Raw genomic sequence first — 19,268 nt, forward strand, 5'->3', positions numbered from 1 at the left:
ACATTCTGATGTGCCTGGAGGAGTTGGACTACCTGTGCTGGAGTCCAGGTATCACCTCATGCTGCCAGTAGTAACACTGATATGATCCAAATGCAAAACTGATGAGGAGGGAAAAATGTCCTCCACCTGTGAAACCGTTAGTGCTTTGGGAGTAATCTCGTTGTTGCTCCTCTAGTGCCCCTGCTGTTCATTTCTTTAACACCACAAAGCAGCTTTTTTTTTCTACAGTGTATATTAGCAACCTAAAAATCACCTTCAGTGAAGCTATGAGTGACTGTAGTTGCTGAAACACACACACACACGCACAACTTGTATTAGACTTTGGGAAAGCTAGCAGCTGACAACCATGTTTGGTTTGGAAACTTTTGATACTAAATTCCATTCCCAGTCTCGTACACGTACTGTGCTCTAATGCAGCGACCCCCAACCTTTTTTTTGCACCACGGACCGTGTGTCCGACAATATTTTCACAGACCGGCCTTTAAGGAGTTGCAGATTAATACAAGAAAATAAAACCAATACCGGTATCAAAAAAAGAAGATTTATTCATAACACACGGGAAAAGACCCAGGGAAATGGAGTTAACGATTAAAAAAATAACGCTAAAAAAACGATAAAAACCCTAAATTTCACACCCAAGCCTCAACTCTCGCGGTCCGGTACCAAACGACTCACAGACCTGTACCGATCCGTGGCCCGGGGGTTGGGGACCGCTGCTCTAATGCACATTGGATTTTTGAAGCTCATACAGATATCTACATTTGTATGCCGGATATATATCATACCATATCATATATAGCCAGCAATATTTCCCCAACATAAACTTACATTAATGTAAAAAAATATATAATAAAACAATGCATACTATCCAGCTATTTACAGGAGCTCCAGTAAGAGCTCTCTGATGAGCAAACCAAGCAATGTCTGCTGCACCTCCACTGCAGTGACTCTACTCACAGGCCTGAGGAGGAACGTACTGCATATCCACTGGCAACAAGATCTGCAATGAGCCTGTGCTGGTGTATTAATGTATGCATTAACATGTGCATCATAAGATGTCTAAAATCCTTCACTAAAGTAGATGGATCTTAAAAGCATGGACATAGATATGTGTACATTTTACTGTCAGTGATATTTCCCATCATTAGAGAGAATAAAAGTTTCGAACCCATCAGCCTTATATTGCAAGAGAAAAATCATCATCATAATATTTTCATGCGGGTAGTGTTTCAGTTTCCACTGACAGGTTAATCAAAACAGATCTCAGATGAGTTGAGCAATCACAATTTTGTGTGCACGATCGCAGACGCACATGTAATACTGTAAGAATCTGAAGAGTTCTCACAGTCTGAAAATAAAGAAAACATTGGCAGCTATTGCTGCAACAGCTTACTGTGTTTGATTAAGGCAGATGCAAATAAAAAGGTAAACTCCCTGTGACAGCTCACCTAGTTTGATCCCACTGTGGTCTGTTCAGACCTGCAGGCTCAAACACAATAGATGTGCAAGTCAAGCCTGTACTTCAACCTCAGCCGCCGACATAACTGGATGACACCAGACAACCTTGTTTGAATTAATGAAGGAAACAAAGACGGGGGCAACGTTCAAGGTGTCCAGCTCCCTTTTAGAGGGGGTGAAAAGCAAGGTGACATTTTACTGTCTGACTCTTTTCAACTCGTTTTCATTTCAAAGCCAGCAGCTTGCTGTGCCGATGACATGACAAACAAGGACACTGCAGCAGATGCTGTGAGAGAAAACTGAAATACATTTTAACCACAGACACAGAGCAAAGCATCTGGGCTTTTTACACTTAGCAAGAAACGATTTTGAGATTATTAGTCTTTAATAAATTAAATCAACTTTCAGATAACAGTAACAGTATGTGGTTAAAGTCTGCATAGCCAAATATCCAACATTTAAGGCCTTGCGTCTGGGGAAGAGGCACAAACTTAGAGACAACCCTAATTTTGTCCATTTCCACATTTATTCAGAACAAACCCAACTCCTACATAAACGGAGGCAGTGCATTAAGAACACTCAGGCTTATCTACACAACGCTGGGAAACAAATGCTCATCCATATTCATACAGCTATAAAAGGTGATGATGTAACTACCTAAACAGATTCCACCCAATCAGAACGCACCAAACCTTCCAAACCTAGACAGGAAACATGGCCCCAAACCCCGTCTCTGCCTGTGAAAGGATGGAGTGCTAATTCAGGATAAAATGCCATGGCATATTACATAATGTTAAAACATGACTCGCAGCAAGTTCTGACCCAGTTTCTTTTTAGCAGCAAGGAGAAAAAAATACCAACAGTTTTTTCCCCTATATCTGAAAGGCACCTTTAGTTACTAGAATCAAAATACAGCCTAAAACTCTTCTATATAATCTATATAATGAAAAAAATCCACAGCCTGTATGTTAGACGCCACAAAGGTGTTTGTCACTGAAGAAAGACACAATTACAGAGGCTAAAAATCTCAATAGGGAGCGACAGAGACAGAGCTGCAGGTTTCCAGGTGCTAGACTGCTGCTGGATGGCTGAGTCATCACTGGCAGCTATTTTTAAAGCTCCACATAGCCACTGTTACTGTATGAAACTTTGTTTATTTTGTATAAAAGCTGATATTTTGAAATGTCACATGCACAACTCATGTCTGTCGATGTGTAGCCTTTATATTGCATTTATGTAATATATATTTATATTGCAAGTGTAACGTGTGGCTCTAAAATCTCTTATGTTCCACTGTGTTGTGATATAGTTGTGATATGAGGCCATGGCAGGGTATTTACATAAACTTGTCCCGTTCATACTATACTTAACAATTCCTCTTTATACAAATATGCTGGTTTAGCTCAATAACACAATCCAGAATTCTATTCCTCTTGATTCAGCTAATATGTTATCAGACAGAGGCTTAGAATTAAACAGCACAGCACTGATTTATAATTGTGTCAGCAGGAATGATATTGTTACGATTTTAAAAGTACTGGAGATTACTAAAACTAAAACATCTCTGAGCGTTTCATAAATTCAATTGCACCATTAACATACATACACATTTTATTCAATTAAGAACGAGCTTAGCAATCGAAACTGTGAGTTTCTCCATTTGAATGTTATGCTTTTGTTTTTTCCAACAGCATTGTGCATGCTATTGCAGTGCACACACGCACACACTCCCACACAGATAGGATTTCTCTAACCCCAATAGCAGGACCGAGCAGAGACTGTCCTTCTAGCTCCTTTTTGCTGTCCACTGCTCTCCACTCACCAGCTGCCTCATATCCTCAAACCCAAACAGTAAAGCTGTGGGCTGTAAAAGCAAAACAACAAGCTGAAAGACATCAAAACAACTGATTACTAAATAATTACTAAGCACGCCAAACCTGAAGAGCTGCAAACAAAACTCATTATTTAATTTTCAGGAAAACCACTGCATGCTTAAGACATGAAGTGAAGAAAAACCTTTCATATTAGCCATCACAGCTAATATGGAACAGCAGCTGTTGTGACTCTGGCTTAATCACTACTGTTAGATTAGAAGCTTTGCCAGCTGTGTATCAAACTAATGGTCGCGTTCACACTTATACTACCCATAGTGTATATCAGCAAAGGAGTTTCGAAATGCATGTGCTAATGTGCTTTCAGCAATTCAAATAGTTTACTAACTGAAGAGTTCCTCATAAAAAACACCTCACCCTCTTTTCCCAGAACTGTGCTGTCTATAAAAACCCTCCCTCAGCCAATAAACTGCAAATAAAACTCATCATTTATTATCAGGAAAACCACTGTATGGTTATCACATTTCTTATTTGTAGACTCTGCAACTGAACAAAACTAAACAGTCTGGGAACCCAGTGGTTCTTAGTTCACTGGTTAGTTTCTTTAGCCAGTAAGAACCAAGTCTTAAAATGATTCGATTTTTATTCCAATGTAACAGCACTTTGTGTCACCTGTGGTTGTTTTAATGTGCTTTATAAGTAAAGATGGATGGATGCAGTATATCAGCAGAGCGAACAGTTCAAATTTTGTTGCAATGTGCCAGTCATCATAGATAAACTTTACCAATAAAATGCTAAGTCATCACCAGACAATAGGCAGTGGTTTCAAAATTTCTGCTCTCCACACAGACAGCATGCAAACCAGTTTTTACATAATGACATTAAGATATGCATTTTTAAAAGATTAACCTCATACAAGCTGGTTCGTGCCAAGTCCGATCCATCATAGACTGCTGTATGAAAGAATGTAAATTCAATTAAAACCTAATTCCTGACGTGATAAGCACTAACTGAAACCTCCTGACGTTCAAACACAGAGGACAGCAGGAACAGCACTGGAGCCATTTAGACTTCAGGTTCTGGGAAAGTAGAAAAACACTCCAACTGTATTTTGCTTAACAAATGACCAATTTGTTGATTAGCAAATTATATTTTTTTAATGAATTAATTAACTGCTCTAAAGTAAAACTCCCTGAAGGGAACAACCTAACAGGTTCAGGGGTTTTCTAGTAGACGTCCTGATGGACGGTAGAAAGAGTCCTGTTACATTAAACATCAAAGCAACACAGAAGCACTTATTCTAATAACAGGTTTGTTTTGTCTCATAAAATGATTTCAAAAGTGACTTTTTTTTCAGAATGCAAAGCCAATTTCACTGGATAGTTACAAAGTTAGAAAGTGCGTTCATTAGATCTGCTTACACTTAGTTTGCTCCTCGTTTACAATAAAGAGGTTTCTGGGCTGCCTCAAGTGATTGATGGAAGAAATATCTGCATAAAGAGGAGCAGTACAATAAAATGTTACATCATAACAGAGTACTTCACATCTCATTTGTGCAATACACTGTTTAATCATGTAAAATATTCTAAGCTGCAATCTAATGAAACTCAAATATCCCTTCTGCAGCAGTCTTAGTGTGAAACCACTGCAGGCCAGCACGCAGTCCTGTCAGAGTATCTTCAAAGTCTGGCACATCCGTCAGAAAGTCCCTGGCTAAAGGCCGACTTCAGAGGTAGAGAGCTGCAGTATGGGATGGTGCTCATGGGTGCTGACCAAAGGGTGGCTTATTTACAACTGGAGTGGAACTACAGCAGGCATCACAAATGAAACGTCTAATGGTATGGGCTCACAGAGATCTGTATGCACTGGCCAAGATACTGCCAAAGTAAGGCAAGAGCCAAGCCCATAACCTGAATTTACAGGGTGAGCCAAGGTATTTATTTCAGTAAAGAGGGAGCAACCATCATGCAAGTCTGTTAAAAAGTGAATGGCAAATGTTTTATTGTTTCATCTGTGTCAATTCCACAGAATAACCAAAAGCAATCGGGCAGAGTGAATGATGACCGTGCAGAATTTCCTTCCTGGTCAATGATGTAATTGGAACATCGCTGCTAAAACTAGTCCGTTTTTGTTTACTGCACTTGATTTCCACATGCTCAAACACAGGTGTATAATCCTTCTGTTTAATGTTTTGGGAGAGCTGTAGGTGTTAGGCTTACATACTAGAAAGAAAGGTGTGGACAAAATGATGAACACTGCGTGCTGGGATACAGTACCAATGCAGTTTGAAACCTGTTTAAGTCGGTAGCTTTTCAACCCTGTGATAGGGAGCAGGTGTGGAGACCCACAGGGCTGCCTGACAGTGAGGCTGCTCCTGTTAATTACCCTGCTGAAACCAAGCCGTGTCATTATGCCGTCTTTAAGTACATCTCTGTGCCCTGGAAATTCTGATATAGCTCAGAATGAAATACATGCTCCTCTAATGCCTTGCCTGATGCTAATCATGTAGTGGAGCCAAGCTTTCAGACAGATGTAACAGAAGCTGCTTAGAATGGCTGTTGTTAAAGTCTGAAACTGTGGACTACAGCAGACGGTGTGTAAAAGAGACCCAAAAAACAAAACTGGGGATAAAAGTTCTTTGCATTTGGCACTTTGAGGAATGTAAATATTAAGGACAATACTGCTATACAGTGGGGCAAAAAAGTATTTAGTCAGCCACCGATTGTGCAAGTTCCCCCACTTAAAATGATGACAGAGGTCAGTAATTTGCACCAGAGGTACACTTCAACTGTGAGAGACAGAATGTGAAAAAAAAATCCATGAATTCACATGGTAGGATTTGTAAAGAATTTATTCGTAAATTAGGGTGGAAAATAAGTATTTGGTCTCTCACAGACCTGTAACGTCTTCTGTAAGAAGCTTTTCTGTCCCCCACTCGTTACCTGTATGAATGGCACCTGTTTGAACTCATCATCTGTATAAAAGACACCTGTCCACAGCCTCAAACAGTCAGACTCCAAACTCCGCCATGGCCAAGACCAAAGAGCTTTCGAAGGACACCAGGAAAAGTATTGTAGACCTGCACCAGACTGGGAAGAGTGAATCTACAATAGGCAAGCAGCTTGGTGTGAAAAAATCAACTGTGGGAGCAATCATCAGAAAATGGAAGACATACAAGACCACTGATGATCTCCCTCGATCTGGGGCTCCACGCAAGATCTCATCCCGTGGGGTCAAAATGATCATGAGAACGGTGAGCAAAGATCCCAGAACCACACGGGGGGACCTGGTGAATGACCTGCAGAGAGCTGGGACCAAAGTAACAAAGGTCACCATCAGTAACACACTACAACGGCAGGGAATCAAATCCCGCAGTGCCAGACGTGTTCCGCTGCTGAAGCCAGTGCATGTCCAGGCCCGTCTGAAGTTTGCCAGAGAGCACATGGATGATACAGCAGAGGATTGGGAGAATGTCATGTGGTCAGATGAAACCAAAGTAGAACTTTTTGGTATAAACTCAACTCGTCGTGTTTGGAGGAAGAAGAATACTGAGTTGCATCCCAAGAACACCATACCCACTGTGAAGCATGGGGGTGGAAACATCATGCTATGGAGCTGTTTTTCTGCCAAGGGGACAGGACGACTGATCCGTGTTAAGGACAGAATGAATGGGGCCATGTATCGTGAGATTTTGAGCCAAAACCTCCTTCCATCAGTGAGAACTTTGAAGATGAAACGAGGCTGGGTCTTCCAACATGACAATGATCCAAAACACACCGCCCGGGCAACAAAGGAGTGGCTCCGTAAGAAGCATTTGAAAGTCCTGGAGTGGCCTAGCCAGTCTCCAGACCTCAACCCCATAGAAAATCTGTGGCGGGAGTTGAAAGTCCGTGTTGCTCGGCGACAGCCCCAAAACATCACTGCTCTCGAGAAGATCTGCATGGAGGAATGGGCCAAAATACCAGCTACTGTGTGTGCAAACCTGGTAAAGACCTATAGTAAACGTTTGACCTCTGTTATTGCCAACAAAGGTTATGTTACAAAGTATTGAGTTGTATTTTTGTTATTGACCAAATACTTATTTTCCACCCTGATTTACGAATAAATTCTTTACAAATCCTACCATGTGGATTCATGGATTTTTTTTTTCACATTCTGTCTCTCACAGTTGAAGTGTACCTCTGGTGCAAATTACTGACCTCTGTCATCATTTTAGGTGGGGGAACTTGCACAATCGGTGGCTGACTAAATACTTTTTTGCCCCACTGTAGATACAGTGAGGAACACTGGAACTCACGTTTTGATTTTCTATTGATGCTACTGAAAGTATTCAAATTAGCTACTAGCAGTTCCTCTTTGCAATGGCTCCATGAATATAGAGAGAACCACTGAAAAAAGTTCAATTTTGAGACTTGAGTTATTCTGATTCTAAAAACATCATTAAGTCCGTGTCTTAAGATGTGACTGTGTTATGATTCAGAATGAGTCTGACTTTTGACTCAGTCTTCCCCTCGCCTCAAAATCTTTCCGTCCACTTACAAGCTACAGTTACTGCCTCATATTATATGAACTCAGTGATGTAAAATAACAATTGTACGCCAAACAAATGCTTGGATCAGTGCAAACCTGACAGCTTTACGTAGTTTAAGTAGTGACAGTGTTGCAGAACGAGTCTCTTAAATGTTTGCCATTTTTAGTATTTTCTCAATATTCCATTTAAAACACTTAAATTGATACTTAGCAGGCAATGGCTTTAAATATTACTTGATAGACAGTAATTTCCAGATGGGCAGAAAACAACAACTGGCTGATCAACATAGCTTTAAGTGCTGCTTCACTCTAAATGTTGTTTATGATAAAGCAGAGTTTACAGTGTAGACTGCTGAATATATTCAGCACACCACTGGATTTTCAACATTTTTTTAGGGTCAAAATTCGATTTCCACACAAAATAGCATGCCTTGGAAGATGCTCAATTGCAATTAAATGTAAGCTTTAACTTCTACTCGAGATAAACTGAAGTAGTGTGTGACATGGAAATTGGAAGCAATGCAGGGTCAGACAGGAAATCCATACAGAGATAATTGTAAGCAGAAACACTGGAGCAAACAGGAAGAATCCCAGTGCGTTTCTGTTCATCATCCTGTCTCTCCATTCCTAACTCTAAGTCTGATAACAACCCCTTGTAGGTGTCGCAGAAGTAAGTAGATTAAAAAAAATATCGGTTTTACAATATAAAGGTGTCATGAACCGAAGTTCCGAGCGCAGGCAGGACCCAGTAGCAGAACACACACACTAGGGTAGGAGCGAATAAAGAAAGTAATTTTTATTGCAACTAAAGGTGTCCCGTGAGGGTAGCCAGAAAAACAACGGATGAAACCAGACGAAACCGAGGGACCGCACAGGGAACGCCGAGAGCGGGGCTGTGAGAGGCTGTAAAACAAAAAGAGAGACAGATTACTGGGGTGCGGAAAAAAGGCAGCATACGAGGGAAGGTGGAGTGTGCGTCTCACGGTGATAGCCGGGCCGAGTGAACCAGAGGGGGGTGGAGCTCCAAAAGGGGTCGAGACGGCGAAGCTGAATGTGAACCAAATCTCAGGCGGACAGGTGGACAGGCAGGTGGCTCGAAAAAAACACGCCGAGTTGTGATCGCTGAGAGGCGACTACGGACTGGCGTGGAGCAGCAGGTAGGGCAGGATTAAATAGTCCACCTGGTGATCGCCTGGGATGGGATGCAGGTGTGGGGTTAGCAGCCACGCTCGTGGGCGTGGACATCCCAGCAGCACCCCGGACGCCGGGCCACGGACCATGACAGTACCCCCCCCTCAAGGGTCGCCCCCAGGCGACCGGCCGGGACCCCGCCTGCGGAGAGAAGCACGGAAAGCAGAGATGAGACGAGGGTCCAGAATGAAGGAGCGCGGGACCCAGAGGCGGTCCTCGGGGCCGTACCCCTCCCAATCCACAAGATACTGCCAGCCGCGCCCGCGCCGGCGCGCATCCAGGATCCGCCGGACCGCATAGGCCGGATGGCCGCCGACGAGCCGGGCGGGAGGAGGGGGCTCGGAAGGAGGGCACAGGGGGCTGAGGCGGACCGGCTTAAGTTGAGATACATGGAACGTGGGATGCACACGCCGAGAGGCCGGAAGCCGGAGCCTGACTGCCACCGGGTTGATGACTCGGTCCACTTCGTACGGCCCGATGAAACGGGGAGCCAGTTTGCGGGACGTGCCCCGGAGCGGGATGTTCCCAGCAGCCAACCAAACCTTCTGTCCCGGCTGGTAGTCAGGGGCTGGGGCGCGGCGACGATCGGCGTAGTGCGCCTGTCGTTCCTTTGCGCGCAGGAGGGCGCGGCGAGCGCAGCACCACACACGTTGGCAGCGCCGGAGGTGATGAGGGGCCGACGGGACGGAGAGGGACAGGTCCTCTTCCGGGAAGAGCGGAGGCTGATACCCGAGGGACGCTTCGAAAGGAGAGAAGCCGGTGGAGGACGAGGTGTGAGTATTGTGGGCGTACTCCACCCAGGGCAGGTAAGTAACCCAGGAGGAGGGGTTTTGACTGGCTACGCACCTCAGCATAGTCTCCAGCTCCTGATTAAGGCGTTCAGTTTGCCCATTGGATTGCGGGTGGAAACCGGAACTCAAACTGACCTTGGCGCCGAGAATGGAGCAGAAGGTCCTCCACACTTGTGAGGTGAACTGGGGACCGCGATCGGAGACAATGTCCAGGGGAATTCCGTGGAGCCTGAAGACTTCCGTGACTAACGCTTGGGCAGTCTCAGCAGCCGAGGGCAGCTTGGCTAGCGGGACGAAGTGGGCGGCCTTAGAAAACCGATCCACAACGGTGAGGATGACACATTTTCCAGAAGAGGTGGGGAGACCGGTAACAAAGTCGAGCGAGATGTGAGACCAGGGCCGGTGGGGAGTAGTGAGTGGGTGGAGCTGGCCCATGGGATGTTTCGTGGATGATTTATTACGAGCGCAGACGGCACAGGCAGACACGTAGTCCCTCACGTCCCGTAGTAGCAATTTCCACCAGAAGTGTCTGCTGAGGAGGCGCGCCGTTCTGCTCACGCCCGGGTGGCGCGCGAATCGTGCTGTGTGGATCCAGTGGATGACTGCTCCCCGGCCGGCGGCGGGAACGAAGCGCCGTCCCGGCGGTCCAGTCCCTGGGTCAGGGTCCCCCGGGAGCGCTTGGCGAATGGTCTCCTCAATCTCCCAGGTGAGAGCACCCACCACGCAGGAGGCAGGCAGGATGGTGGCGGGGGGGGGGGCGCCTCGCTGTCGGGGGAATACAGACGGGAGAGCGCATCGGGTTTGATGTTTCGTGACCCGGGACGATAGGAGAGTGTGAAGTTGAAGCGGGCGAAGAATAGGGACCAGCGAGCTTGACGGGGATTTAACCTCTTGGCGGTTCTAAGGTACAGTAGATTTTTATGATCCGTCCATATAACGAAGGGCTGTTCGGTCCCCTCCAGCCAGTGACGCCATTCCTCCAATGCGAGTTTTACCGCTAGGAGTTCCCTGTCGCCGATGTCATAATTCCTCTCTGCGGGGGTGAGTTGGCGTGAGAAAAAGGCGCACGGCCGGAGTTTGTTCAGGGGCCCAGACCGCTGAGAAAGAACCGCCCCGACTCCCGCATCAGATGCGTCGACCTCAACAACAAACTGTTTAGAAGAGTCAGGATGGGTCAGAATGGGTGTGGACGTGAATAATCGCTTCAATTTAGCGAAGGCTGCGTGGGCCTCAGGGGACCATGTGAAAGACACCTTGGGTGAGGTGAGTTGGGTGAGAGGCGCGGCCACCTGGCTGTAGTTTCGAATGAAACGGCGATAAAAATTCGCAAACCCCAAGAAGCTCTGAAGCTTCTTTCGTGTCTCCGGAACCGGCCATTCCAATATTGCTTTGATCTTCACCGGGTCGGTCTTCACCTGCCCACCAGCGAGGATGTAGCCCAAGAAGGAAATGGATGAGGCGTGGAACTCACACTTTTCCGCTTTTACGTACAGTCTATTTTCGAGCAGCCGTTGTAGCACGCTCCTCACATGGATGTGATGGTCCTCGAGCGTCTTGGAGAAAATCAAAATATCATCCAGGTAAACAAAAACAAACACGTTCAGGAAATCCCGTAACACGTCGTTGACTAGGGCTTGAAAAACCGCCGGGGCGTTCGTTAACCCGAACGGCATCACTAGATATTCAAAATGCCCTAGTGGGGTATTGAAGGCGGTCTTCCACTCGTCGCCTTCACGTATCCGTACCAGGTGGTAGGCGTTCCGCAGATCTAGTTTGGTGAAGACCGTAGCTCCCTGGAGTGAGTTAAAAATAGAACTAATGAGTGGGAGGGGATATTTGTTTTTGACGGTGACGTCATTCAGCCCCCTGTAATCGATGCACGGGCGGAGCGTCCCGTCTTTCTTTCCCACGAAGAAAAAACCCGCAGCCACGGGAGAGGATGACGGCCTAATACGTCCTGCAGTTAGCGACTCCTGGATGTAATTCTCCATGGTTTCTCTTTCGGGGCGAGACAGGTTGTATAATCTGCTAGAGGGCAGCGAAGCTCCCGGGAGCAGATCGATAGCACAGTCATATGGACGGTGAGGCGGGAGTGAGAGCGCCTCATCTTTACTGAACACCTGCTGGAGATCGTGATAGTCGGGGGCACGGAAGAGAGGTCCGGCGCGGGTGGCGGGGCGGGCCTCCGTTCCGTTGAGGCGGAGGGAACGGCTGACCTCAGGCAGTTCGCCAGACAAAACACACTCCAGCTCGCGATACTTTTTCCGGCCCAATCTATGTGTGGGTTATGTCTCTGTAACCAGGGGTAGCCTAGGATAAGCGGGGTGTCAGGAGCAGGAAAAGTGAAAAAGGACAGCTGCTCTTGGTGGTTACCTGATGTGATTAACCGTACAGGCGCGGTTTGGTGAGTTATGTATGCAAACACTTGGTTGTTTAATGTAGACGCAGGGATGGGCGGTTCGAGTGGAGTAAGAGACACAGCTAGCCTCTTAGCCAGCTTCTCATCCATAAGGTTCTGTTCCGCCCCGGAGTCCACTAACGCGGGGCATGTAAAAGTCTGATTAGAAGTCACGATAGTAACGGACAGTAACAATCGGGGTCTAGTAGTGCTTAGAGTGCTGCCCACCCGTATCCCCGGACTCACCGGTGGGCCGGTTCGTTTGGGCGGACCGGGCAAACAGCGATGCGGTGACCGGGCCTCCCACAGTACAGACATTCTCCAGCCCGAAACCGGCGTTCCCTCTCCTCCGGAGAAAGCTGAGAGCGTCCGATCTGCATGGGTTCAGGCGGGGGCGGCGACGGAGAGCGCGCACACGCAGCTGGAGGCGGGGGCGGAGAAACGCGAAACCCGGGGCGCAATACGGAGCCCATAGGCTTAGACCGCCGCTCGGCATCCCTCTCCCGCAAGCGTCTGTCAATCCTACGGGAGAGGGAGGCCAATTCATCAAAGGATCTGGTCTCCTCGTGAAAAGCTAGTTGGTCCTTCATCTGGTCATTTAACGACCATAAAAAAAACCCACGAAGAGCCGAATCGGGCCAACCCACGGCGACCGCTCGAGTACGGAATTCAACTAGGTACTCCGCAATACTGCGCCGCCCCTGACGGAGCCCCAGCAACTTCTGCGCGGCATCGTCCTCCGATACCGGAGGGGAAAACGTAGCCTGGAACTCCTCCAGGAAGTCATCGTAATCGCAATCACGAATGGGGTGAGAATTTAAGTAGGCTTCAGCCCATGCTAGAGCACGCCCCCGTAACAATCCCACGAAGTGGGAGATCTTAGCAGTATCCGTGGGGAACGCGTGAGGCGTGCGACTGAAAAACAAGGAGCACTGGAAAAGGAACCCCCCACACAGGTCCAGCTCCCCGTGGAAGGGTTCCAGCGGCGGAGGCGACACGCCGCGGTGCACGGGGTCGGACGGCCTAGTTTGTAATTTATTCTGAGTGTCACTGAGCTCTTGACAACGGTCTTGGAGAGACTGGAGCTGCTGATCGTGGCGACCGAGGATAGCGCCCTGTTTATTAATAGCGGAGCGGAGTGGATCTGCTGGGTCCATACTGGCCAGTCCGTACTGTCATGAACCGAAGTTCCGAGCGCAGGCAGGACCCAGTAGCAGAACACACACACTAGGGTAGGAGCGAATAAAGAAAGTAATTTTTATTGCAACTAAAGGTGTCCCGTGAGGGTAGCCAGAAAAACAACGGATGAAACCAGACGAAACCGAGGGACCGCACAGGGAACGCCGAGAGCGGGGCTGTGAGAGGCTGTAAAACAAAAAGAGAGACAGATTACTGGGGTGCGGAAAAAAGGCAGCATACGAGGGAAGGTGGAGTGTGCGTCTCACGGTGATAGCCGGGCCGAGTGAACCAGAGGGGGGTGGAGCTCCAAAAGGGGTCGAGACGGCGAAGCTGAATGTGAACCAAATCTCAGGCGGACAGGTGGACAGGCAGGTGGCTCGAAAAAAACACGCCGAGTTGTGATCGCTGAGAGGCGACTACGGACTGGCGTGGAGCAGCAGGTAGGGCAGGATTAAATAGTCCACCTGGTGATCGCCTGGGATGGGATGCAGGTGTGGGGTTAGCAGCCACGCTCGTGGGCGTGGACATCCCAGCAGCACCCCGGACGCCGGGCCGCGGACCATGACAAAAGGAGTTTATACAATCATGTTGGGAGATGGGGGAGAAATGTGAAACCTGATACAGGTGATCACCAGCATTTCATGAAATTGTAGCATTTCATCACGCAAGTCTTTAAAACTGGGAAAGTGGGGGTGACTGGGTGGATTTCACACAGAATGGAATCTCAGTTTTATCAAGCCCAGAGCAGCAGGGAGGTGAAAGGGAGTTCTTATGATAGACCGACATAACCAGCACCAATTGATTAGTTAAGTCCTGTCATGGAACACCTAGTTCTTCACTACCTCAGCATCTTAAAAATCAGTTGTTCCAGACACAGGGTAAATTATTGAAGTTATTAAAAAAAACAGCACATCACAAACCTGAAGGAGGGTGAGGCGGACATAACTTCATAGGCCTGTTGAAAGTTGACTTAGGTAAACTGCATTTCTGAAATTGACCCAGTTCCCCTTCGTCACAACAAACGTCCAGCACATTTCTACTAGCAACCACTAACACTACCTGCTTCTTTGTAAAATGAAAACGCCCCAGGACAAAAATGTAAATACAGTTTGGTAAAGCGCCTTACAATGTGAACAATGTAAATATCAATATTTATGTTACTGTATCAGGCACCATGGAGCCCAACTGGCATTAGCCATATAATACTAGAATTAGCAGCATATCCATGGAGGGACAGCACCCTGACTGCAGCTATCGGGATGAAATCTTGAACGCACTGTCACACAATACACTGGGCAGTGTGTTCTGAGTTACTCCTGGACAATGCCTGACCTCATGTGGCTAGAGTTCCTGGCAGTTCCTGGAGAATGATGGAATTGATACTACTGACTGGCCCCCATTAATGCCTGACCTAAATCCAACAGAACACCGGGACGTTATGTTTCAGTCCATCTGATGCTGCAAGGCTGCACCTCAGACTAGGGCTGTTCGATATAACGATATATATCGGATGACGATATAAAAACATCTATCGTTTCATTTTACGCTATCGTTTGTTTCGTGGTGTCGCAAAATAAACTGTTTACGGCGATATTTTTTCATGGTTCTGATGGACACTGTAGTGGCTATATTAATTAGTTAAAGTTCTCTCTTTCTCTTATATTTAATATAACCACACTACAGATGGACAAGCGCCTGTTTTTATGCGTTGTCGTTAGCAACAACGACGGTAAAACCATCTCGTGTCCGCTTGTTTATGTTCCACATAAACCTTTCACAATAAAGCTCAAGATCCTGTTGAGACTTTTCAAAATAAACTGAATCATGTGAAAGAGCAGATTATTTACGGATGAGAAGTAAAAAAGAGCCGCCAGGTGCTAAAAAAATAAACCTTAGACTCAAACGTTAGAACAGGCTTTTCCCCGCAGCACGCCGTGTAATAAATACTCACAAAGAAAACGGCGCCGTTACAACTTATGTCTAAAAATGTATCGTTTCATGCATCGGCTAAAACACTCGACTCCAGGTACACGACGTCCAGCTGGAAACACTTCACGCAAGTCGAGCTGCCTGAGATTCACAGATTTTACAGAAAATGTAACATTGTTGTGATTTATATCGTTATCGGACGATAGATGTCTGATATCGGGATATGAGATTTTGGTCAAATCGCACAGCCCTACCTCAGACTGTTCAGGAGTTCAGCCCTGGTCCAGATCTGGAAGGAGATCCCACCAGACACCATCCATCGACTCATTAGGAGCATCCCCAAATTTTGTCAGGCATGCATACAAGCACGTGGGAGCCATACAAACTAGTGAGTACTATTTGTTGTTGTGGCCCACTGAATTTTCATTCCCATCAAACGATGTGGCATCCTTTAGTTCCTCAAACATTACACTGTCCCATTGAGAATGGGGGGGGAAAAATCAGCGTTTTCCAAGAGTTTCTTTAATTTTTTTGATCAGTGTATTTATCTGATAACGCTAGAATTTGAGTGATTTTGGAATTGGAAAGTCACTTAAGACCTCTGTGTAATACTCGCTAAATGCGCGTTCACAATTCATTCTTTATCCTGTTTCTTTATTCTAAGATCTGGCTCCAGACGCCAGCAGCTGTTCAGAATGAACAAGCTCAGGGCTTGGCCAGTACTGTCAATCTGATTACACTCACTCCAGTCCTAGCTGCCTGCAGCCCTTGGATAGCTCCAAGACTCCCGCAGGGTTTCTTTTGCAGGAGGGGAATATAATTAAACAGAAACACAATCATTCCTGGAAAACACTGCTGTTACATAACTCTAGTGCACCAATACATAATTGGGTAATTTGCCTTTAAATGAGACACACACATAGTCAGACAATTAAGAATCTGGTCTGCCGTTTCTGCTGTTAATTGATCTGACTTAAAGAAAAAAATGCTTCATTGTGATCTCATTGTAGGCCTCATTAGGGTTTTAATTGGACTTGAGAGGGTTGCATTAAGGAGCTATTATGCTGTTATAATGTAGTTGTATTCCTGCCTGTGGCTTGCTTGCAAGCAACTAGAGTCAGCCCCCCTCCCATCATTAGGCTTGAGTGGATCCATGCTTCAGCTGCAGCAGCCTTCCTTATTCTTACACTTGAGAAGAAATCTGTGAAGACACATACTGAGCCATCTAACTCTTCATTACAGCTCCAACAGAAGCAATACAATCTGAGTTGGCTGTACCCACAGCCCTTGAGCAAAGCACGCAGTGAGAGTTGGCCTTCATTCAGTGACAACACACTAAGTAAACAAACAGAGTGGAAACAACAAGGCAGGCTCTGTGTTTTTGTGTGAAACCTTATCACAAACAGTTACATGTAGAGCTTCAAATTACTTACTCTTACTGCAGCAGTAGTTCAAAGAAACAAAGCATCTTCTAGATCAAAGCTCTTCTAAAGCGACACTGTGATCAACTGTAACTGCAACCAACCCAGCAGACACACATGCAGTGTTAAGGTTCACTTACAGAAACAAAGGAAATGCGTACCATGTGTCAGTCAGCAGAGGGATGTGAGCTTGTCGCTGCTACCACGTCTTGATCGGACTAAACCTGGTACAACAAGCCACTGAGCACAGCCCGTCTCTGTCTCCCACACACACACACACACACACACAAACCAAACACTAAAGGGAGGAGACAAGGCAGCACCGAGAACAAGCATGCAAGAGAATTTAAGCCTCTCTATGATGAACGCCGTTTCCTCTCTTGGCCAGTCCTTTTCTTCCTCTTCTCATCACTCACAGCCTTCAGTAAAATTCTTATTGTCCCACTCAAGCATTACATCGCAGGCATTTATTTACTGTGTCATGAGTGCTTTTATCTATCCTCAAAAGCACTCATGACTGTCTCTCTTGATATCTCACCTTCCATCTTCACAAAAAAACATGAAACAATGTTTTTACTCTCCGTTTTACAACAACGCAAACATGTTTTTCAGCCCAACATCATCTGACTGACACGCAAAGCAGCAAAGCACCCGCACAACTGCAAAAACAAGGAAGTAGGCTGTCTTCTGTTTATAAAGGACTGAACTGGCAGCCACAATTAAAACGTAGTGCGCTGAAGCAGTTATTGCAGAAAGGCATGCATCCCCTCGAGCGTGGCTACTGTAACCACACGGCTCTTCTGCACCAATAAACCAAAGTGCCGATTTCCGAAGCCATCGTGGAAAATAACCCCAAAGGAGGACGCACACGCGCACGCATGCACGCACGCACGCGCACACTCCAGTTTCAGTCTGATTGCTGTGGCATCTTCAGTAAGCGCAAATAATCTGCAAAACAAGACTCAGCCAAACAGCTTCCACGCCAGTCTCATCAGCAAACGCATTTAGACTTGTCCAGTGTCTCATGAGGTCTGCAGCGTTTACTTTATAAATACTTCGACATCTTTGCAAGTAGCCTAGAAGAAGGTTTCAAAGGTTGAGCGGATGGGGGGGGGGGGGGGGGGGGGGGGGGGGCAAGTACAGTCAGCAGTAGCTGCTGAACAGAGCCTGTTGTGGTTCTCATCTAATCTGTTGCTAGCTAGCATGTAAACCTTACTGGTGACAGGACAATATAACATGGGAAAAAACAAACTTAATGTGGGTGGAAACTTAGATGTGCCAACAGTTTTTCCCCACCCTCTTCTCTTTGGCAAGTCACAGTGCTCACAGGCACATTTTTATTTACAGTTATTTACAGATATACCAATGTATCTGTTACATATAATATAATACATACAGTGGGGCAAAAAAGTATTTAGTCAGCCACCGATTGTGCAAGTTCCCCCACTTAAAATGATGACAGAGGTCAGTAATTTGCACCAGAGGTACACTTCAACTGTGAGAGACAGAATGTGAAAAAAAATCCATGAATTCACATGGTAGGATTTGTAAAGAATTTATTCGTAAATCAGGGTGGAAAATAAGTATTTGGTCACCTCAAACAAGGAAAATCTCTGGCTCTCACAGACCTGTAACGTCTTCTGTAAGAAGCTTTTCTGTCCCCCACTCGTTACCTGTATGAATGGCACCTGTTTGAACTCATCATCTGTATAAAAGACACCTGTCCACAGCCTCAAACAGTCAGACTCCAAACTCCGCCATGGCCAAGACCAAAGAGCTTTCGAAGGACACCAGGAAAAGTATTGTAGACCTGCACCAGACTGGGAAGAGTGAATCTACAATAGGCAAGCAGCTTGGTGTGAAAAAATCAACTGTGGGAGCAATCATTAGAAAATGGAAGACATACAAGACCACTGATAATCTCCCTCGATCTGGGGCTCCATGCAAGATCTCATCCCGTGGGGTCAAAATGATCATGAGAACGGTGAGCAAAGATCCCAGAACCACACGGGGGGACCTGGTGAATGACCTGCAGAGAGCTGGGACCAAAGTAACAAAGGTCACCATCAGTAACACACTACAACGGCAGGGAATCAAATCCCGCAGTGCCAGACGTGTTCCGCTGCTGAAGCCAGTGCATGTCCAGGCCCGTCTGAAGTTTGCCAGAGAGCACATGGATGATACAGCAGAGGATTGGGAGAATGTCATGTGGTCAGATGAAACCAAAGTAGAACTTTTTGGTATAAACTCAACTCGTCGTGTTTGGAGGAATAAGAATACTGAGTTGCATCCCAAGAACACCATACCTACTGTGAAGCATGGGGGTGGAAACATCATGCTATGGGGCTGTTTTTCTGCCAAGGGGACAGGACGACTGATCCGTGTTAAGGACAGAATGAATGGGGCCATGTATCGTGAGATTTTGAGCCAAAACCTCCTTCCATCAGTGAGAACTTTGAAGATGAAACGAGGCTGGGTCTTCCAACATGACAATGATCCAAAACACACCGCCCGGGCAACAAAGGAGTGGCTCCGTAAG

General features: G+C 46.4%; 1 protein-coding gene across 5 annotated transcripts in view; it reads right to left on the bottom strand.

Moving 5' to 3' along the window:
* Positions 1-19,268, bottom strand: part of osbpl8 (oxysterol binding protein-like 8) — a 107,140-nt gene that overhangs the window by 43,524 nt on the left and 44,348 nt on the right. The window contains exon 1 of one of the 5 annotated variants that reach the window (XM_085250912.1): positions 16,891-16,938. The exons of 3 other annotated variants lie outside the window; for them this stretch is intronic. In XM_085250912.1, coding sequence (XP_085107038.1) covers positions 16,891-16,893 — 3 coding nt within the window. In that variant the 5' untranslated portion in view covers positions 16,894-16,938. Of the gene's footprint in view, positions 1-16,890; positions 16,939-19,268 lie in introns of those variants that run through there. One more of the 5 variants, XM_085250915.1, reaches the window with a different exon arrangement.

This window comes from Mchenga conophoros, linkage group LG17 (assembly GCF_057382185.1).
Source record: "Mchenga conophoros isolate Kocher_MC1m ecotype Shallow Benthic linkage group LG17, M_conophoros_male_GT1.1, whole genome shotgun sequence".
NCBI classification, from domain to species: Eukaryota; Metazoa; Chordata; class Actinopteri; order Cichliformes; family Cichlidae; genus Mchenga; species Mchenga conophoros.